The sequence below is a fragment of the Schistocerca cancellata genome, chromosome 5 (genome assembly GCF_023864275.1).
Source record: "Schistocerca cancellata isolate TAMUIC-IGC-003103 chromosome 5, iqSchCanc2.1, whole genome shotgun sequence".
Taxonomy (NCBI): domain Eukaryota; kingdom Metazoa; phylum Arthropoda; class Insecta; order Orthoptera; family Acrididae; genus Schistocerca; species Schistocerca cancellata.
In genome coordinates, this window is record NC_064630.1 from 779,665,560 (window position 1) to 779,689,161 (window position 23,602).

Sequence of the window (23,602 nt, forward strand, 5' to 3'; positions counted from 1 at the left end):
AGTGCAACTCATTCTTGCATAGTGCTAGAGTGTTTGGGGCCAGTACCAGGTCAAATTGATGGAAGATGTCTAAGCAATTCAGAGGCGGGCTGCTAGATTTGTTAGTGGTAGGTTCGAAAAATGTGCAAGTGTTATGTAGGTGCTTTGGAACTCAAAGAGAATCGCTGGAGGGAAGGCAACATTCTTTTTGAGGAACACTATTCAGAAAATTTAGAGAACTGGCATTTGAAGCTGACAGCAGAATGATTCTGTTGCCTCCAACATATATTCTGCATAAGTACCATAAATATAAGCTATGGGAAATTAGGGCTCATATGGAGTCTTATAGACAGTCATTTTTCCTTTGTTCTATTTGCAAGTGGAACAGAATAAGAAATGACTAATAGTGGTATGGGGTACCCTCCACAATATGTCATAAGATGGATTGTGAAATATTGATGTAGATATAGAAGTAGAAGAGTGTCACAATATATCTCCATTGGCAAAAGATCCAGGATCAGTCCCCTATTCAGATATGCAGGAGAGCACTGCCAAGGGGAAGGTAACAATGAGAAAAAGGCTGAATAATGAATGAAAAGGTAGCTCCTTTGAGTAGGAATGTGGAATGTCAGAAGTCCGTATGTGGTACGAAAGCTAGAAAATCTGAAAATGAAAATAAAAGGCTCAGTGTAGATATAGAGAGTGTCAGTGAAAGAAGATAAGAATTTATAGTCTGACAAAAATGGTGTAACAGGAATAGGATGGAGAATAAGTTGTTGTGAACAGTTTAGAGGTAACATTATTCTCAAAAGACTCAACATCAAACCAACACCAACAATGACAATTCAAGACAACATGCTGATAGTACAAGCAGAAGATGAAAGTATGTGAGGATATTGAATGTGTAATTCTTTATGTAAACAAGCTACTCATGCAGGCCCTGTAGGCCCAAGAGATGCCATAATATAGAGGGCCAGCACACCACTCTCTTGTTCATTTTGCTGACTTTCCGTACTGTTGAGCCACTACTTCTCATACAAGTAGCTCTTCAATTGACATCACAAGGTTCATTGCACCCCATAGCATTCCTCCCACCAAGGAGAAATCCTTGCCAGTACTGGGAATCGAACCCGGGTCTCCCACATGGCAGAAATCTACACTGACCACACAGCTATGGAGGTGGACTTCTGAAGGGAGATGAAATTTAGTAAGTTTGTGGGGGGCCTGAAATTCTGTAGTAGAGGGAGGAATAGAAAGAGTTATGAGAGAATATTGACTCAATTGTAGGAATGAGGAGCAGAGTGTTTAATTTAGTTCTACAATAAATTTAAGCTAGTAATAGTGAACAACTGTTCAAAAATCACAAGAGGAGTAGTGATGTGTGGAAAAGGCCAGGAGACAAGGGAAGATTCCAGCTGGACTACATCATGGTCAGAGAGAGATTGAAAAATCCGATGTTGGATTAAGGCTTATCCAAGAGCAGATACAGACTTGGAACACAGTTTCATAATGATGAAGAAAGAAGAGTAGACTGGAGTTTTAGAGAATCATCTAGAAGAATCAGTGTGAAAAGAAGTGGAATCTGAGGTACTGAAGAATTATGAGGTGCATTTTGAAGTTCTCTTAAGACTGTGATATTGTGGTACCGTACCGTTAATGTCAGTGACACCTGTGTTTTAAATTACTCATCGATTTGTGGTAATGAACGATTAGTGTCTTCAATGCAAAGGAAACCCTGTAATTTTGATGTGGCTGTACTGTACGCAAGGCCAATAAAGTAAAAAACAAAATCAAAGATTTTTGAACATTAGAGTCACTAAACGAGCGAATTGGTTCACACATGGTGAGGAACGAAAAACATATACATTTATAGTGCGGATAACCTGCGAGATCTGTGTACAGGAAGAGAGATTCTGGCATGACCGGTGGCTTACCTTGAATCCAGTGGGGCACCAGTCGACGAAGCGGACGCCGCGCTTGTTCTTGATTGTGGCGATGGCGGCGTTGACGTCCTTGGGTACCACGTCGCCGCGGTACAGCATGCAGCAGGCCATGTACTTGCCTGCCCGCGGGTCGCATTTGACCATCTGGTTGCTCGGCTCGAAGCAGGCGGCCGTGATTTCCGCCACGGACATGCCCTCGTGGTAGGCCTTGTCCGCGGACACGACGGGTGCGTACGCAGCCAGAGGGAAGTGGATGCGCGGGAAGGGCACTAGGTTGGTCTGGAACTCGGTCAGGTCGACGTTGAGGGCACCGTCGAAGCGCAACGACGCCGTGATGGAGGACACCACCTGGCTCACCAGGCGGTTCAGATTGATGTAGCGCGGCCGCCCGATGCCCAGTCGCGAACGGCAGATGTCGTAGATGGCCTCGTTGTCCACCATGAAGGCGCAGTCCGAGTGTTCCATGGTGCCGTGCGTCGTCAGCACCGCGTTATACGGCTCCACCACCGCCGTAGATACCTGTGTTACAGAAGTCCTAAGCACGCGGTTGCGTAGGCGGTGCAAAGAGTGTATGAACTGTGAACGTATGCTGAAAATCCAGTGGGACAGCCCAAACTGTACTTTGTTAGTAGGTTCATATTCTGCACTTCTGCCTTTGTTCATCACATTGGATAGTAGTTTTTGCCAATAGCAAGTGTTATCGTGAGACAGTGTGTACTGCTTTGTCTTTATTGGTCATTCTGTGTTGTGCATAAGGGTTAACTGTTGTGTTGTTTGCTAGGGAGAGTTACTGTATAATAGTGAGAGTAACTGTATTACAAGAGATTAGTCAGTGTATCAAGTAAGGTTAGTTTTCTTAGGTGAAGTTTATTTCCACTTTGCCATGAAACTTGATACCGCATTGCCTAATTAGGCTGCCGACCACACAGTTTATTTTCGTATTAGTAGAACGTCAGTTCAAAACCCTTTTGCTTTGCTGTTGTAACTGTTTCGCTTATTTCGCGATTACGAAAGTATAGTCTGATTCCTCGTCATTATGTACAGTCACGGTCAGGCTAAACCCTTCAGAGAGAGATAACACTGTCGGCGATTGCCAGGGCCGATAGTGTCGCAACTTCCCATGTCAGAGACTTTGACAGGTTTCCTGCCATCGCCTCTCCACCCGCTGCCAGCCAAATATTGCAAATGAAAATTCCTTCTACTATTAGGATTCGAACCGACCACCTCTGAGTCGAGCACAGCCGCACAAGCTTACTTCAGCGACCAGAGGTGTTTTTAAATAGCAAATTCCTGCCGGATGACTGCTTAGAACCTGCCTAGCGAATCAAACAAATAAAAGCAATAAAAAACCTGAAAGGGTTACCTTACCTAAATACGAACAAGAGAGTTCGCACATAGTCTACAGACTGCTGTGTTATCGGTAAACGTCTGCCCTTCGTAGCTGAGTGGTGCCGGCACGGTAGCTCAGCGTGTTCGGTCAGAGGGCCAGCTGCCCTCTGTAATAAAAAAACTGAGTTAGTGGATGAACAACGAACTGAAACGCATGTCTTTCGACGTCCGCCCAGAGCGAATACAACGAACGAAAACGAACAAAATGAGATTAAAAAAAAAAGTAGTAGTAGTAGTAGAAGGGTTGTGTGGGCGCACGACACCAAGGTCTTCAGCGCCCGTTCAGTATCATAGTGAGACGGGTGTCAAGAAAAAAACTCAGAACATTTACATATAACGGAACAGAAAACACGGGGAACAATCATTGAAAAACATGTGCTCACCCACACTGAAGCGTGGGATGAAGCAGGGCGTCAACAGTAAAACATGGACAACACGGGAAGAAAACAATGTAGCAGATGGAAGTGGCTGGCTGACCGCAAGGAAAAAAGGGAGGAGTCAGCCACTCTGCAATACACTAAAACCTCCAGCCTAAAAGTTTAGGCCAGAGTCCAGACGCATCACAAAACTTAAAAACCCTAGACACACACGTCTCATCGTTAGCTAAAACATAGGGTAGATCCCCATCAACTTGTGCTTCTGCCCTTGCATCACGGTATAAAACGCAGTCTGTTAAAATGTGCCGGACAGAGATGTGCACACCACAAGCGTCACAAAACGGAGGATCCTCCCGCCGTAATAAATAGCTATGTGTCAGAGGACAGTGCCCGATCCGAAGACGTGTGAGCGCCACCTCTTCCCGCCTGAGCAGCCGGCAGGAGGAACGCCACGGCCGAGTGGTTGACTTTACCAACCGCAGTTTATTGGCCGTCACCGCCAGCCATTCGTCCTCCCACAACTCCATGCAAAAAAAAAAAAAAAAAAGTGATCAGCGCGACAGGCTGTCAATCCTAAGGGCCTGGGTTCGATTCCCGGCTGGGTCGGAGATTTTCTCCACTCAGGGACTGGGTGTTGTGTTGTCCTAATCATCATCATTTCATCCCCATCGACGCGCAGGTCTACCCGACGGGAGGCCCTCGTCACACGACATTATTATTATTACTATCAACAAACGAGACGCATTCCACCAGTGACATGCTCTCGCTGGAGAAGGAAGCCGTACCTGTGGCGCCGGGTAGACGGCGAACTCGAGCTTGCTCTTCTTGGAGAACTCCTCGGAGAGCTTCTCCATGACGAGCGAGGTGAAGCCGGAGCCTGTGCCGCCGCCGAACGAGTGGAAGAGCAGGAAGCCCTGCAGGCTCTCGCAGCCGTCGACCACCTTGCGCACGCGGTCCATCACCGTGTCGATCATCTCGGCGCCGATGGAGTGGCGGCCGCGCGCGTAGTTGTTGGCCGCGTCCTCCTTCCCGGCCACCAGCGACTGCGGGTGGTACAGGTCGCGGTGGCTGCCCGTCCGCACCTCGTCTGCGCACGATAAATGCCAAATTACGTGTGTACCACAAAATTACAAAAACGACTAAAAGGTGTCCAACTAGCTCCACTTTTCAAAATACACTACTGGCCATTAAAATTGCTACACCACGAAGATAATGTGCTACAGACGCGAAATTTATCCGACAGGAAGAAGATGCTGTCATATGCAAATGATTAGCTTTTCAGAGCAGTCACGCAAGGTTGGCGCCGATGGCGACACCTACAACGTGCTGGCATGAGGAAAGTTTCCAACAGATTTCTAATACACAAACAGCAGTTGACCGGCGTTGCCTGGTGAAATGTTGTTGTGATGCCTCGTGTAAGGAGGAAGAATGCGTACCATCACGTTTCCGAATTTGACAAAGGTCGGATTGTAGCCTATCGCGATTGCGGTTTATCGTATCGCGACATTGCTGCTCGCGTTGGTCGAGATCCAATGACTGTTGGCAGAATATGGAATCGGTGGGTTCAGGAGGGTAATACGGAACGCCGTGCTGGATCCCAACAGCCTCGTATCACTAGCAGTCGAGATGACAGGCATCTTACCCGCACGGCTGTAACGGATCGTGCAGCCACGTCTCGATCCCTGAGTCAACAGATTGGGACGTTTGCAAGACAACAACCATCTGCACGAAAAGTTCGGCGACGTTTGCAGCAGCATGGACTATCAGCTCGGAGACCATGGCTGCAGTTACCCTTGACGCTGCATCACAGACAGGAGCGCCGTCGATGGTATACTCAACGACGAACCTGGGTGCACGAATGGCAAAACGTCATTTTTTTCGGATGAATCGAGGTTCTAGAATGAGATTTTCACTCTGCATCGGAGTGTGCGCTGACATGAAACTTCCTGGCAGATTAAAACTGTGTGCCTGACCGAGACTTGAACTCGGGACCTTTGCCTTTCGCGGGCAAGTGCTCTACCATCTGAGCTACCGAAGCACGACTCACGCCCGGTCTCACAGCTTTACTTCTGCCAGTATCTCGTCTCCTACCTTCCAAACTTTACAGAAGCTGTCCTGCGAACCTTGCAGAACTAGCACTCCTGAAAGGAAGGATATAGCGGAGACATGGCTTAGCCACAGCCTGGGGGATGTTTCCAGAATGAGATTTTCACTCTGCAGCGGAGTGTGCGCTGATATGAAACTTCCTGGCAGATTAAAACTGTTTTAAAACAGTTTATCACTGAGAACCAAATGATAATGTCTGAATCAAATGAGACGTTTCACACGACAGAAACGGGAAAGCTCGTAGTAGATCTGCAAACAGATGATTAGGATAGTGACTGAATTCGAAGTGGAAGATTCGCGAAATGACTTGTGAGTACCTAGGCTATATGTTTATTTGCAAAAAAAATAGAACAACTGTTGAATAATTATAACGAACTGAGAGCTAATCCATTCATATCTGAGAATCAGCAACAGCTAAAGGGATTTGCATCCTATGGTCTGAAGTGGGACAGCTGCTGTTCTGATATAAGGAGCTCTATCAAGGAAAAATACCGACAGACCTACGTCACCATGAGAACAGCGGTTGATGACGAAGACTGATGATCTGAGAAGGCATATTGGTGGGCTTGAAGCTGGTAAAATGTCAAGAAAGCTGCAACGGAGTATGCTGGAACGGTACTGTGACAACATCGTCAGGAACTCTGAACACACAGCCGACAAGAACTATCGAACCAATAACAGAGTCAAAGTCTAGATATATCGATTGAAATGGAAGTTATTTATAACGACTCCTATTTCCAGGTACAAAGGACGTACAAATCGTAAAGAAGATAAAGTTCTATTTTGTAAGTCGTAAGAAACCTTATGCGCATACTTTATGGAACCAAGGGAGGACGAAATTTGGTATCTTCCAAACAAAAGAGCAAGTAATTCCATTTTGGGGGATAAAGAACATAATTACACCAAAGATTGCTCCAAATGTACTAGAAAATGGTTAGCAGGAAGTGTATCAGGACCAAGTATTTTTAACAGATAGTATATCAGCGAACAGTCATGGCACATTGCTCTCTAGATTAATCGCGGTGCGCATCTTACTGACGAAAGAACAAGTTACACTTAAAGCGCTGGGAGAAAATAAACACTCTGAGCAGACGGCATCATCATAGAGACAGTGACATACACTCCTGGAAATGGAAAAAAGAACACATTGACACCGGTGTGTCAGACCCACCATACTTGCTCCGGACACTGCGAGAGGGCTGTACAAGCAATGATCACACGCACGGCACAGCGGACACACCAGGAACCGCGGTGTTGGCCGTCGAATGGCGCTAGCTGCGCAGCATTTGTGCACCGCCGCCGTCAGTGTCAGCCAGTTTGCCGTGGCATACGGAGCTCCATCGCAGTCTTTAACACTGGTAGCATGCCGCGACAGCGTGGACGTGAACCGTATGTGCAGTTGACGGACTTTGAGCGAGGGCGTATAGTGGGCATGCGGGAGGCCGGGTGGACGTACCGCCGAATTGCTCAACACGTGGGGCGTGAGGTCTCCACAGAACATCGATGTTGTCGCCAGTGGTCGGCGGAAGGTGCACGTGCCCGTCGACCTGGGACCGGACCGCAGCGACGCACGGATGCACGCCAAGACCGTAGGATCCTACGCAGTGCCGTAGGGGACCGCACCGCCACTTCCCAGCAAATTACGGACACTGTTGCTCCTGGGGTATCGGCGAGGACCATTCGCAACCGTCTCCATGAAGCTGGGCTACGGTCCCGCACACCGTTAGGCCGTCTTCCGCTCACGCCCCAACATCGTGCAGCCCGCCTCCAGTGGTGTCGCGACAGGCGTGAATGGAGGGACGAATGGAGACGTGTCGTCTTCAGCGATGAGAGTCGCTTCTGCCTTGGTGCCAATGATGGTCGTATGCGTGTTTGGCGCCGTGCAGGTGAGCGCCACAATCAGGACTGCATACGACCGAGGCACACAGGGCCAACACCCGGCATCATGGTGTGGGGAGCGATCTCCTACACTGGCCGTACACCACTGGTGATCATCGAGGGGACACTGAATAGTGCACGGTACATCCAAACCGTCATCGAGCCCGTCGTTCTACCATTCCTAGACCGGCAAGGGAACTTGCTGTTCCAACAGGACAATGCACGTCCGCATGTATCCCGTGCCACCCAACGTGCTCTAGAAGGTGTAAGTCAACTACCCTGGCCAGCAAGATCTCCGGATCTGTCCCCCATTGAGCATGTTTGGGACTGGATGAAGCGTCGTCTCACGCGGTCTGCACGTCCAGCACGAACGCTGGTCCAACTGAGGCGCCAGGTGGAAATGGCATGGCAAGCCGTTTCACAGGACTACATCCAGCATCTCTACGATCGTCTCCATGGGAGAATAGCAGCCTGCATTGCTGCGAAAGGTGGATATACACTGTACTAGTGCCGACATTGTGCATGCTCTGTTGCCTGTGTCTATGTGCCTGTGGTTCTGTCAGTGTGATCATGTGATGTATCTGACCCCAGGAATGTGTCAATAAAGTTTCCCCTTCCTGGGACAATGAATTCACGGTGTTCTTATTTCAATTTCCAGGAGTGTATTACATCTGTTCCAACAACACCAACCGGGACGTTAAAATCAATCTTCCCTCCTTCCTTTAGCAACTTCAACCATCATTTTCAGGACAGAAGTCAGTTTTTTCAGGGCATGGAGGTCCGTGGGAACTATGCACGATAGTAGAAATCTGGAGATAAACCGTTTAGGACAAGGGCAGTCAGAAAATTCTGTGATAGTGGAGATTAAAAGTGAAAATATTGTTTCCCAGTTTTTGGTAACTCAGTACTTATTCTCCATTCTAACGAGCACCAGTGTATGTGAAATTGCAATAAAGAATATAATAATAACCAATTACATGAGACTTTACTTAATTTGACATATTTCAAAAATGAGTGAAGAAGGTGGACATTTCAGTAACGGTCTAGTGCTACGAACCAACCCAACATACATCTGAATTGATCTGAGGCAAACCACAGCAAACTCAAATCGAGATGACTGGACCATATAAACAGGTTTGAATCATACTGACATGGGCCGTTTTCCTTACACGAAACACATTTTAGTAAGTTACAAATACTGTGTTACTCTCAAGTGGCAAATACCATATCACTCTCAAGTGGAACTGAAGTAATCTTGTATGAACAGGTATAGGATTAAAACAATGCGCCTGACCGGCACTCGAACCTGGGACCTATGTGAGGACAGATTGTGGATAGCTCAGTCGATAGAGCACTTGCCCGTGAAAGGCAAAGGTCCTAGGTTCGAGTCCCTGCCCAGCACAGTTCCAATCTACCAGGGAGTTTCACATCAGCGCACACTCCGCTGCAGAGCGACAATTCATTCTGGATTTATAGGGTGCCATACACTGAAATGAGTGGCAAATCAGATACATTATTAAGTGCAACTGAAACACTTCTACCGAGCGTGATGTTCAAGATACTGGATTTGCATTCGGGAGGTCAGCGGTTCGATGCCCGTGCGTGAACAAAGTTGTCATCACACATGTCACGAGATGTTAGAGGGTGAAAGTATGTAAATTAACCACATTTCAGTGATTCACTTCGACTGTTGGTAGTCTTCACGTCCAATCTGCCAGATAAGCACATGTGTCTGTAATCATATCTCTAGCAGACAGGTTTAGAAATGAAGCAACGAGAGTATAGTCGAGTATGGTGATCAGGAACTGCACGTCGTCGTCATTTCTCCTTTTCTCCTTACCGAGCTGAATTACTACGATATACACTCCTGGAAATGGAAAAAAGAACACATTGACACTGGTGTGTCAGACCCACCATACTTGCTCCGGACACTGCGAGAGGGCTGTACAAGCAATGATCACACGCACGGCACAGCGGACACACCAGAAACCGCGGTGTTGGCCGTCGAATGGCGCTAGCTGCGCAGCATTTGTGCACCGCCGCCGTCAGTGTCAGCCAGTTTGCCGTGGCATACGGAGCTCCATCGCAGTCTTTAACACTGGTAGCATGCCGCGACAGCGTGGACGTGAACCGTATGTGCAGTTGACGGACTTTGAGCGAGGGCGTATAGTGGGCATGCGGGAGGCCGGGTGGACGTACCGCCGAATTGCTCAACACGTGGAGCGTGAGGTCTCCACGGTACATCGATGTTGTCGCCAGTGGTCGGCGGAAGGTGCACGTGCCCGTCGACCTGGGACCGGACCGCAGCGACGCACGGATGCACGCCAAGACCGTAGGATCCTACGCAGTGCCGTAGGGGACCGCACCGCCACTTCCCAGCAAATTAGGGACACTGTTGCTCCTGGGGTATCGGCGAGGACCATTCGCAACCGTCTCCATGAAGCTGGGCTACGGTCCCGCACACCGTTAGGCCGTCTTCCGCTCACGCCCCAACATCGTGCAGCCCGCCTCCAGTGGTGTCGCGACAGGCGTGAATGGAGGGACGAATGGAGACGTGTCGTCTTCAGCGATGAGAGTCGCTTCTGCCTTGGTGCCAATGATGGTCGTATGCGTGTTTGGCGCCGTGCAGGTGAGCGCCACAATCGGGACTGCATACGACCGAGGCACACAGGGCCAACACCCGGCATCATGGTGTGGGGAGCGATCTCCTACACTGGCCGTACACCACTGGTGATCGTCGAGGGGACACTGAATAGTGCACGGTACATCCAAACCGTCATCGAACCCATCGTTCTACCATTCCTAGACCGGCAAGGGAACTTGCTGTTCCAACAGGACAATGCACGTCCGCATGTATCCCGTGCCACCCAACGTGCTCTAGAAGGTGTAAGTCAACTACCCTGGCCAGCAAGATCTCCGGATCTGTCCCCCATTGAGCATGTTTGGGACTGGATGAAGTGTCGTCTCACGCGGTCTGCACGTCCAGCACGAACGCTGGTCCAACTGAGGCGCCAGGTGGAAATGGCATGGCAAGCCGTTCCACAGGACTACATCCAGCATCTCTACGATCGTCTCCATGGGAGAATAGCAGCCTGCATTGCTGCGAAAGGTGGATATACACTGTACTAGTGCCGACATTGTGCATGCTCTGTTGCCTGTGTCTATGTGTTGTGGTTCTGTCAGTGTGATCATGTGATGTATCTGACCCCAGGAATGTGTCAATAAAGTTTCCCCTTCCTGGGACAATGAATTCACGGTGTTCTTATTTCAATTTCCAGGAGTGTACATTTCCTACACGATCTGATTCGATTCGGTTATGTATGGATTGAGCTAGGACTCATTACGAATCGCGGATATCTAGAAAGATATTTATTCCTGCGAAATAGACCTTTGTCCTGTACAGTGTCCACGACGCGTACTTGAAAATCCCAGGAGTAATAGACCGCAAGACAAAGGAATAGTGACAGAGAACTTTACTGTGAACACTGGCCTGACAATGGGCAGTGTTTGGCAAACAACAGTATGACGACGTAAAGCTAGTGATAGCACAGTGTGAACATCCTGAAGAAAATATTACTATGTTTGAACAAACGTAGTAAATAGCATTGATGGAAAAGAACTGAGCTGCGCATGGGAAGTTTGTCCCACTCAGAAACTGCACACGAACTGTTTGAGTAAACAGACGCTTTAGAGAAAGAAGGAACACGAGCTCTTTTGCTACTCTTGTGAATCGGACATATGGGACAGCACTGAAGTCTTCGTTACTTGAGTAACTCTATGAGTGAGCTAAGAGATACAGAAGACGAAAACGTAGGGCTTTATCGTCTCTGTCGTAAGAACGAAGTGTTGCCAAATCAGTTTTCCGCATTTCGAGTTACTTGATTACTCCCTACTTTTTAACCAAAGTTTTATACTACAGGCCATTAAAATTGCTAGATCACGAAGATGGTGTGCTACAGAGACGAAATTTAACCGACAGGAAGAAGATGCTGTGATATGCAAATGATTAGCTTTTCAGAGCATTCACACAAGGTTGGCGCCGGTGGCGACACCTACAACTTGCTGACATGAGGATAGTTTCCAACCTATTTCTCATACACAAACAGCAGTTCACCGGTGTTGCCTGGTGAAACGTTGTTGTGATGCCTCATGTAAGGAGGAGAAATGCCTATCTTCACGTTTCCGACTTTGATAAAGGTCGGATTGTAGCCTTTCGCGATTGCGGTTTATCGTATTGCGACATTGCTGCTCGCGTTGGTCGAGATCCAATGACTGTTAGCAGAATATGGAATCGGTGGGTTCAGGACGGTAATACGGAACGCCATGCTGGATCCCAACGGCCTCGTATCACTAGCAGTCGAGATGACAGGCATCTTATCCGCATGGCTGTAACGAATCGTGCAGCCACGTCTCGATTTTATTAAGTCGCAAATGGTTATGAACTTGAACTTGTGCATCAGTTCACAGCCTGTCCAAGAATCGATCAACTTGTTCCTTGTTGTAACCTGCTGCCCGCTTCAAACTCGTGTATTCAGCTGTCGTCTGTCTTTCTGTAATTTCATAAAATCATAGTAAAAGTCTTCTCCGGCTTTCATTTTGTCTTATTGCTCCGATGCTTCATTTTTAGTTGCTCTGCATATTTGCAGAGATTTAAGAACTAATCTGCACTCGAAGGCACAAGCTGGCAATCCAAATTTTTATCATGTTAGTACAATACTACTTCCTGAATGAAATTTTCAGTCTGCAGCCGAGTGTCCACTGATATGAAACTTCCTTGCAGATTCAAGCTGTGTGCAGAACCGAGTCAACAGATGGGGACGTTTGCAAGACAACAACCATCTGCACGAACAGTGCGACGACGTTTGCAGCAGCATGGACTATCAGCTCGGAGACCATGGCTGCTGTTACCCTTGACGCTGCATCACAGACAGGAACGCCTGCGATGGTGTACTTAACGACGAACCTGGGTGCATGAATGCCAAAACGTCATTTTTTCCGATGAATCCAGGTTCTGTTTACAGCACCATGATGGTCGCATCCGTGTTTGGCGATATCGCGTTGAACGCACATTGGAAGCGTGTATTCGTCACAGCCATACTGGCGTATCGCCCGGCGTGGTGGTATGGGGTGCCATTGGTTACACGTCTCAGTCACCTCTTGTTCGCATTGACGGCACTTTGAACAGTGGATGCTATATTTCAGATGTGTAACGACCCGTGGCTCTACCTTCATTCGATCCCTGCGAAACCTTACATTTCAGAAGGATAATGCACGACCGCATGTTGCAGGTCCTGTAAGGGCCCTTCTGGATACAGAAAATGTTCGACTGCTGCCCTGGCCACCACATTCTCCAGATCTCTCACCGATTGAAAACGTCTGGTCAATGGTGGCCGAGCAACTGGCTCGTCACAATACGCCAGTCACTACTCTTGATGAACTGTGGTATCGTGTTGAAGCTGCATGGGCATCTGTACCTGTACACGCCATCCAAGCTCTGTTTGACTCGATGCCCAGGCGTATCAAGGCCTTTATTGCGGCCTGAGGGGGTTGTTCTGGGTACTGATTTCTCAGGATCTGTGCACTCAGATTGCGTGAAAATGTAATCACATGTCAGTTCTAGTATAATATATTTGTCCAATGAATACCCGTTTATCATCTGCATTTCTTCTTGGTGTAGCAATTTTAATGGACAGTAGTATATTAAATTTCGGTGCTCATTTAAAAAGTCAGAAAAGGCTGCTTTAAAAATAATATTAGTGTTCAAGATTTCTTGTGCTTCGTCAACTTTAAAAATACACTCCTGGAAATTGAAATAAGAACACCGTGAATTCATTGTCCCAGGAAGGGGAAACTTTATTGACACATTCCTGGGGTCAGATACATCACATGATCACACTGACAGAACCACAGGCACATAGACACAGGCAACATAGCATGCACAATGTCGGCACTAGTACAGTGTATATCCACCTTTCGCAGCAATGCAGGATGCTATTCTCCCATGGAGACGATCGTAGAGATGCTGGATGTAGTCCTGTGGAACGGCTTGCCATGCCATTTCCACCTGGCGCCTCAGTTGGACCAGCGTTCGTGCTGGACGTGCAGACCGCGTGAGACGACGCTTCATCCAGTCCCAAACATGCTCAATGGTGGACAGATCCGGAGATCTTGCTGGCCAGGGTAGTTGACTTACACCTTCTAGAGCACGTTGGGTGGCACGGGATACATGCGGACGTGCATTGTCCTGTTGGAACAACAAGTTCCCTTGCCGGTCTAGGAATGGTAGAACGATGGGTTCGATGACGGTTTGGATGTACCGTGCACTATTCAGTGTCCCCTCGACGATCACCAGTGGTGTACGGCCAGTGTAGGAGATCGCTCCCCACACCATGATGCCGGGTGTTGGCCCTGTGTGCCTCGGTCGTATGCAGTCCTGATTGTGGCGCTCACCTGCACGGCGCCAAACACGCATACGACCATCATTGGCACCAAGGCAGAAGCGACTCTCATCGCTGAAGACGACACGTCTCTATTCGTCCCTCCATTCACGCCTGTCGCGACACCACTGGAGGCGGGCTGCACGATGTTGGGGCGTGAGCGGAAGACGGCCTAACGGTGTGCGGGACCGTAGCCCAGCTTCATGGAGACGGTTGCGAATGGTCCTCGCCGATACCCCAGGAGCAACAGTGTCCCTAATTTGCTGGGAAGTGGCGGTGCGGTACCCTACGGCACTGCGTAGGATCCTACGGCTTTGGCGTGCATCCGTGCGTCGCTGCGGTCCGGTCCCAGGTCGACGGGCACGTGCACCTTCCGCCGACCACTGGCGACAACATCGATGTACTGTGGAGACCTCACGCCCCACGTGTTGAGCAATTCGGCGGTACGTCCACCCGGCCTCCCGCATGCCCACTATACGCCCTCGCTCAAAGTCCGTCAACTGCACATACGGTTCACGTCCACGCTGTCGCGGCGTGCTACCAGTGTTAAAGACTGCGATAGAGCTCCGTATGCCACAGCAAACTGGCTGACACTGACGGCGGCGGTGCACAAATGCTGCGCAGCTAGCGCCATTCGACGGCCAACACCGCGGTTCCTGGTGTGTCCGCTGTGCCGTGCGTGTGATCATTGCTTGTACAGCCCTCTCGCAGTGTCCGGAGCAAGTATGGTGGGTCTGACACACCGGTGTCAATGTGTTCTTTTTTCCATTTCCAGGAGTGTACCATTCACCTCACTGCTAACCGGGGACGATTCTTGCTCCAGCCCTGCGTTAAAACGCTTTGCTCCAATTTCAGTTTTGTTGCTGGCCTGCGATTTTACATACTTTAGCTCTGCCGATGGTCGTACAAAAAGAGTAAAGGCCGGATACTGGGAGACTGCCCGTATCTTATAAGCATGTCGCAGTTGTCACGCTATGGAGATCTGCTGGCGGCACTCCGGCCTCAATACAGAGGGTGGGTACAGGGCTTGTGCTGAAGGCTCCTGTCGGCAGTCTCACGCGTACACGCTGACTGGATCCAAGGTCTTCAGACAAGATGGTAGTGCAGATACAGCCACCGCCCAGCTGTGACCAAACAAACGCTCCGGAAAATAACAACAGGGAGGACCTATCCGACCTCCAATTATCTGCAGCAAAGGCACTTACTAAAACGCGAACAAAAGATTCCAAAATCACTCACAAAGGGAGAGAACCGGACAGGGCCCCTGACTACTGACATTATACTGTTAATGGCTGTTGTAGGAAAGGGTAACATTTAACACAATCCCATCAGGGACACCGTTCTCCACGGTACGTCGGTTTGAAAGTGCAGTGCCAATTCTGAACGTAAGATACCGTCCTGAAGGAAAGGGTCGCACTATAAAGGTAAGAAGTTGTATTTCCATGTAGTGTCATAGGCTTTTTTAATAGCAAAAACTGTTCTCATCAAATACTGTCTATGCAAAAAACAGCCTCTTGTATTCCTGGCCCAGGTATACTAGACTGAGTACGAAAAGCACACTGAAGGCGACTGATTGGTTTCTAGAGCCTATACTAACCGGCTGTTGACAATTCGTTCCAATGTCTCCACCACACCACTGCTAAGTGCTACACTGCGATGACTGCTTTGGCTGGTGTCATCCTCCTTGGCTTTCCGGATAGGGTCAGGATTACTTCCCTCCACGAACCATTGTTCTTCAGGTCAGAGTCTGTTATAAAAAGCATGATGAGATAATTTTTCTATTCAGTATTCAAATTTCCAACATGTCGTAGTGCACTTTATCTGGTGCTAGTGTTGTATTACCAGCTAGAGAAAACGCTTTTCAGCTTATATTCGTCTACGTTCGAATGTGAGGTAGTGACTGGCATTATATGTGATTTGTTTGAAGTATTTCGCCATTGGGCTTCAGTTTCCGGTGTAGTGATTAGAATACCTTTGGCCTGTGTAGGTACTGCAGTGTACGCACAACATTTCCCATCGACCCTCTCATATTCGACTCCCACCCTTCTGTTGACGATATAAAATGCTTAGAAGATGGCTCTTTCTGATAACGTCCCGAAATTTTAGCCGAGCATTGCGATGTGCTGCAAGTGTGTCAGAGATGGACAGCGATGGAGTTTTCGCAGTGCCGCCAACCTGTGCCTTGTATGGCTCAATGCCACCCTTTACTCCATCACAGTTTGGGACTGGCCGACCCCCAGTTTAACAGACGACTTCGGGACAGAGATATCAGCAGCCCTGCAGGCGACGGTAGTTGATGCTGGAATATGAAGCGTCCAGCTGACTTTGTTTAACATACATTTATGTAGGTTGGTGACAATTGATGAAGTATGTGGCAGGCGGATTCAAATGGAAAAATGGTTATCAGAGTGCAATTCCGCCGCCAATTCCTGAAGGACAGTATGAGCTGGTTTAGGAGAGCAAAGTGACAGGTTAATGACTGTAGATGATCAGTTTGCAGTGTGTCGCTTTCCCCATATTGAGGAGGCATAAATGTAGGGCTTTAAGATTGCAGTATCTACATCTACATTTATACTCCGCAAGCCACCCAACGGTGTGTGGCGGAGGGCACTTTACGTGCCACTGTCATTATCTCCCTTTCCTGTTCCAGTCGCGTATGGTTCGCGGGAAGAACGACTGTCTGAAAGCCTCTGTGCGCGCTCTAATCTCTCTAATTTTACATTCGTGATCTCCTCGGGAGGTATAAGTAGGGGGAAGCAATATATTCGATACCTCATCCAGAAACGCACCCTCTCGAAACCTGGCGAGCAAGCTACACCGCGATGCAGAGCGCCTCTCTTGCAGGGTCTGCCACTTGAGTTTGTTAAACATCTCCGTAACGCTATCACGGTTACCAAATAACCCTGTGACGAAACGCGCCGCTCTTCTTTGGATCTTCTCTATCTCCTCCGTCAACCCGATCTGGTACGGATCCCACACTGATGAGCAATACTCAAGTATAGGTCGAAGGAGTGTTTTGTAAGCCACCTCCTTTGTTGATGGACTACATTTTCTAAGGACTCTCCCAATGAATCTCAACCTGGTACCCGCCTTACCAACAATTAATTTTATATGATCATTCCACTTCAAATCGTTCCGCACGCATACTCCCAGATATTTTACAGAAGTAACTGCTACCAGTGTTTGTTCCGCTATCATATAATCATACAATAAAGGATCCTTCTTTCTATGTATTCGCAATACATTACATTTGTCTATGTTAAGGGTCAGTTGCCACTCCCTGCACCAAGTGCCTATCCGCTGCAGATCTTCCTGCATTTCGCTACAATTTTCTAATGCTGCAACTTCTCTGTATACTACAGCATCATCCGCGAAAAGCCGCATGGAACTTCCGACACTATCTACTAGGTCATTTATATATATTGTGAAAAGCAATGGTCCCATAACACTCCCCTGTGGCACGCCAGAGGTTACTTTAACGTCTGTAGATGTCTCTCCATTGAGAACAACATGCTGTGTTCTGTTTGCTAAAAACTCTTCAATCCAGCCACACAGCTGGTCTGATATTCCGTAGGCTCTTACTTTGTTTATCAGGCGACAGTGCGGAACTGTATCGAACGCCTTCCGGAAGTCAAGGAAAATGGCATCTACCTGGGAGCCTGTATCTAATATTTTCTGGGTCTCATGAACAAATAAAGCGAGTTGGGTTTCACACGATCGCTGTTTCCGGAATCCATGTTGATTCCTACATAGTAGATTCTGAGTTTCCAAAAACGACATGATACTCGAGCAAAAGACATGTTCTAAAATTCTACAACAGATCGACGTCAGAGAGATAGGTCTATAGTTTTGCGCATCTGCTCGACGACCCTTCTTGAAGACTGGGACTACCTGTGCTCTTTTCCAATCATTTGGAACCTTCTGTTCCTCTAGAGACTTGCGGTACACGGCTGTTAGAAGGGGGGCAAGTTCTTTCGCGTACTCTGTGTAGAATCGAATTGGTATCCCGTCAGGTCCAGTGGACTTTCCTCTGTTGAGTGATTCCAGTTGCTTTTCTATTCCTTGGACACTTATTTCAATGTCAGCCATTTTTTCGTTGGTGCGAGGATTTAGAGAAGGAACTGCAGTGCGGTCTTCCTCTGTGAAACAGCTTTGGAAAAAGGTGTTTAGTATTTCAGCTTTACGCTTGTCATCCTCTGTTTCAATGCCATCATCATCCCGGAGTGTCTGGACATGATGTTTCGAGCCACTTACTGATTTAACGTAAGACCAGAACTTCCTAGGATTTTCTGTCAAGTCGGTACCTAGTATTTTACTTTCGAATTCACTGAACGCTTCACGCATAGCCCTCCTTACGCTAACTTTGACATCGTTTAGCTTCTGTTTGTCTGAGAGATTTTGGCTGCGTTTAAACTTGGAGTACATATATGGTTTAATATTAGCAGAGGGCGCAGCAAGATTATTTGCAACGAATGCTATAGTGTGACATGATGTCTGAAAACTTTACATTGTGTATCATCTAGTGCTTAGACAAGAGCCAATGAGCACACACAAAGGACAGGATATATAAAACCACAGAAGGTACCTGACCCAGTTAGGTAATACATGATGGTACAGAAATAATATAAATGCAGTTGCAAAAGACAGATAATATTTTTTTTCTTATCTATAATTTAAAAATCACTGCAGTTTGTGTTTACATCATCAAGTATACACTATACCAGCCCCAGTAAAATGAGGTCGTATTTGGTTTGATTTATCGTGTACGGACGTGCAGAGGAGTACTGTAGAGGAGGTGACAGGTTGTATTGGGCCAAGTACCCACGTAAGAGATCTCAGACGCACACCATCTTCTCAAAATTGTTTCAACATTTAGGGATACTGGATAAGTTCTCTGCAATACTATGATCGAGGAGCATAACAAACTATGTGGACTTCCGACGTGGGAGAAGCAGTGCTTACTCAAGTTGATAACAAGCCTACAATCAGCATCGATTAGTTGCACGTGGAATGGGTGTCACACACAGGGCTGTGTGGGAATTAATACGGAACAACAGCTGCTTTCACTCTCAGGAATTTAAACTATTGCAGTAAGTCCCAACCTAACTACAACTTCGGAAATCGCGACAGATTCGGAAAAACAAGATTGTGAATACTAACAAACTAGCATTAAAGGATATTACTGGGCCGGCCGAAGTGGCCGTGCGGTTAAAGGCGCTGCAGTCTGGAACCGCAAGACCGCTACGGTCGCAGGTTCGAATCCTGCCTCGGGCATGGATGTTTGTGATGTCCTTGGGTTAGTTAGGTTTAACTAGTTCTAAGTTCTAGGGGACTAATGACCTCAGCAGTTGAGTCCCATAGTGCTCAGAGCCATTTGAACCATTTTTTTTTTGATATTACTGTAATTACTCTTCACATAAACAAGTCATGAATTTGTATCTTTCTGCGAAAGAAATCGTTAGATTCAACGATTTTTATTGGCTACTGTACACCATCACCCGGTTGGTTACGAGCAACGATAACGAATTGCCAACAGCAACATGCAACGGAAGAGCCGCCGTCTCTGTTAAGTGCTCGTCAGATTCTCAGTATTAATGCGATAGTTACTGTTTTAACCTCCGATCACTTAATACCGTAACGAAACTGGAGGCGTTGCATTTACAATTCTTTCTGCATTTACTTCTGGCAGCTTCAGAATGATCTTTCTACGTTAGAGTCCTTTTCTCTGCCATATCGGGTTTATCATTCGCACAGGGTGGAAGATATTTATCAGTTGCTAGAATATATGAGTAAAACTTTTTTTTCTCTGTTGTTATAAGGAATGATATACGCTTCTAGCCGTCACATCCTATTTTTACACAAAATTGGTGCTACGTTTTATGACTGGTACTAGATTCAGCACATATACTGAAGCAATACTAAGATAAAAAACAGAATACATGAGAAGAAACTGATTATTAAGAAAACTGTGAGTCATTTAATATTAAAGTCGTGTCACCTCAAAATCGTCATCATTCATCGCGTTTTGGGTCTCAGGATCAATGTATATCCAAGATGTTTGCCCAATAAACGAATTGCTATTAACGTCTACAGGTATGTACATACTACATTATGATACAGAAGTTGTTTAAAGATTTTTCACTATTGGTTGGTTGGTTGGTTTGCGGGATTAAAGGGACCAGACTGCGATGGTCATCGGTCCCTATTTCCAAAGAAATTAAAACCGCCCAAAGAGAAGAAAAACGAACAGCAGGAAAGAGTCAGACGACACGGGACAGGAAAGACTCCGACAGAGATCAGACAAAACAAATTAAAACACACAGAGAGTGACGGTGGTTGGCCGACCATAGAGAAAAAAAAGAGGAAAAGCCAACCACCAAGAACACATTAAAAACGCAGGTTAAAATCAGAGGCTAAAAGCCAGAATCAACACTAAAAAACATGAACACTCAGATTAAACGATAAAAACCCCCTGCCCGAATAAAACGCAAAACTAAGTCCACCATGGCAGAGTCATCTAGTAAAAGGGCAGGGAGCGATTATTAATGCTCTGATACTTTAACAGCAGCTCTTTTTCACCAAATGGAAATGAGCTTATGGCATCGCTGGCCGGGAGGCCCGTATTCGGGGAAGTTCGGCCGCCAAGTGCAAGTCTTATTTCAGTCGACGCCACATTGGGCGAATTACGCACCGGTGATGACGATGAAATGATGATGAGGACAACAAACACCCAGTCAACGAGCGGAGAAAATCTCCAACCCGGTCGGGAATCGAACCAAAGCCCGCTTGCTCGGGATGCAAGAACGTTACCACCCAGCTAAGCAGGCGGACAAAACGAGTTGTGATACTCCTCTCGAATTTCTATGCAAATCAAATCAAACTTCAATTAAATGTAGTTTCAAACAAAATGAAATTATACGATTAAAACTTGTGCATCATAATTTCCTTTACAGTTGTATCGATAAGAGTACAGATAACATGCACCTTATGTTTGTATATTCCTCCGAAAAGGTGGCTATCTCTTTTAACCCTCAGGTGTTGGAAGATAATAAAAATTGGTGGCAGTTTTCTTCCTACACCGAATGCTTCAATATCAATGCATTCCGGCAAAAAAATGTTGACTGTATAGCTGTGTATGTTCTCTTTTCTTGGCCATGGTTCGAAACATTTCTTCGTCCCTCATTATTGCGTAAACCGTTACCAATGCTGTTGATTTTGTACAAAGCTACTATGTTCGCGTTGTGAACACAAAAACGTCTAAGTAATTAACATTTAACAAATTTTTGCACGAATTATTTATGAAACCGATATTTAACGACCGTTCTGAATAAATTCAGAACATTTGTACACAAATGCATATTCTTAACCAGAAGAACATCCACAGCTTCTCGGTAACGTCTATGACTGCTTAGCTTCAGTCTACAGTTTATGCTATGACCTAGAAATTCTTGATATTTTTAAAACCACATTACCTATGAAACAGAACAATACTTCCTTACACATATTTCTTGAACTGTTTAAGTGAACGCTGCAGAAGACTCCACCGATATAATGAAAAAATCTTAACTGAAAACACTACAGTAAAGAATAGTTAACATTTACTCCATAATCCGATGCAAAACATCCATCCGACAACTGATCAAGATGTTGGTTTCAATATAATGGTGTCATTTGTGGTCTGTTTCTTCTATGAACTAAGGATTCGGCACTAGCGTCAAGTCAGGTGGTATTGGACAGTGGGTTATATTGGACAAGCGCTATTTCTAAACTCTGTCGGGACATTGCAGTGTGAACTATGGAGGAGCAGGACCGCCCAAGTGATTTTGAACCGAAACAACAGTGCGTTTCGGAGAGGCAACAACTTACCGATCCCAACGAGATTTTCGATGTAGCCGGTCGCTGGTGGTCGAGCGGTTCTGGCGCTACAGTCTGGAACCACGCGACCGCTACGTCGCAGGTTCGAATCCTGCCTCGGGCATGGATGGGTGTGTTGTCCTTAGGTTAGTTAGGTTTAAGTAGTTCTAAGTTCTAGGGGACTTATGACCACAGCAGTTGAGTCCCATAGTGCTCAGAGCCATTTTTCGGTGTGTGCAGAAAAATTGGAATGTTGTGTTGTTTGCAGGTATGTAATTTTACATTTTTACTGTTTCCTTTGCTGCAACTGGTATTTTGTCTGCATTGTAGGCTGTGACAACGTCTATACCAACTAACAACAATGGGAATGCCAAACTAACAAAGCGATACGCTCTGATTCTATTGGAAAAAACAATAAAACAAAGAGCATAAAAACTTAAATTTTTAAGGTTTTTTTCTTCAATAGGCAAAACTGAAGAAATCGAGACATAAACTGAATGACAATAACATGACGGAAGCCGCAGGAAAGTCGGAAGTCTATAAATGACAATCAGGGATGCGAGTGAGAAATATTTCGTTCCAAGAAGTACATTATGTAATGAAACTTCCTGGCAGATTAAAACAGTGTGCCCGACCGAGACTCGAACTCAGGACCTTTGCCTTTCGCGGGCAAGTGCTCTACCACCTGAGCTACCGAAGCACGACTCACGCTCGGTACTCACAGCTTTACTTCTGCCAGTATCCTGTCTCCTACCTTCCAAACTTTACAGAAGCTCTTCCGCGAACCATGCAGAACTAGCACTCCTGAAAGAAAGGATATTGCGGAGACATGGCTTAGCCACAGCCTGGGGGATGTTTCCAGAATGAGATTTTCACTCTGCAGCGGAGTGTGCGCTGATATGAAACTTCCTGGCAGATTAAAACTGTGTGCCCGACCGAGACTCGAACTCAGGACCTTGGACTTTCGCGGGCAAGTGCTCTGCCAACTTGACCGCGAAAGAGCTAAAGAATGACAGCAGAATCAGCTCTATGATTCGTCACAGTGTATTCGTGAACAGTTTTAAAGATTTTGAAGCATCATGACAGAGGCAGACTTACCAATGGTGGTGGGTTCGAGGTCTATCATGAGCGCGCGAGGCGAGATCTTGCCCGCCTCGGTCTGCGAGAAGAAGGTGGTGTAGCACTCGGTGTCGATGGCCACCTTGTCGGAGGGGATGCGGCCGTTGGGCTGTATGCCGTGCTCCAGGCAGTACAGCTCCCAGCACGCGCTGCCGATCTGCACGCCGGCCTGCCCAATGTGCACCGACACGCACTCCCGCTGCGAACACAGCGCCTTCCCGTTAATGTGTGGGTGTGGTTTGAGGTTTCCGGGCGCTAAACAGCGTGGTCATCAGCGCCCAAACGCATAGAAACAGTAACACTTGCGGTGAAGGGACGAAGACGGACAGCGAACAAGGAGAACGGCTAAAAGACACAGACCTGACGCAGTTCCAAATCCTCACATACAGAGGCAAAACAAGAGGAGAAGGAACGCACTAAAAAGGAAAGGAAACACAAGGAAAAGAGAACAGAAACCGAAGTGAAACATTAGGTAATTGTGACTGGCGGACGTCTTACCTAAAACCTGGGTGAACCCAGC

The 23,602-nt window shown here is 47.0% G+C and overlaps 1 protein-coding gene across 1 annotated transcript in view; it reads right to left on the minus strand.

The window, feature by feature from the left end:
- LOC126187711 (tubulin alpha-8 chain-like) overlaps positions 1-23,602 on the minus strand; it is a 49,781-nt gene that overhangs the window by 22,608 nt on the left and 3,571 nt on the right. Inside the window, exons 2-4 of the mRNA XM_049928957.1 lie at positions 23,062-23,281; positions 4,474-4,775; positions 1,914-2,441 (exon numbers count right to left, since the gene is read on the minus strand). Of these exons, the coding sequence (XP_049784914.1) occupies positions 1,914-2,441; positions 4,474-4,775; positions 23,062-23,281 (1,050 nt within the window). The remainder of the gene's footprint in view (positions 1-1,913; positions 2,442-4,473; positions 4,776-23,061; positions 23,282-23,602) is intronic.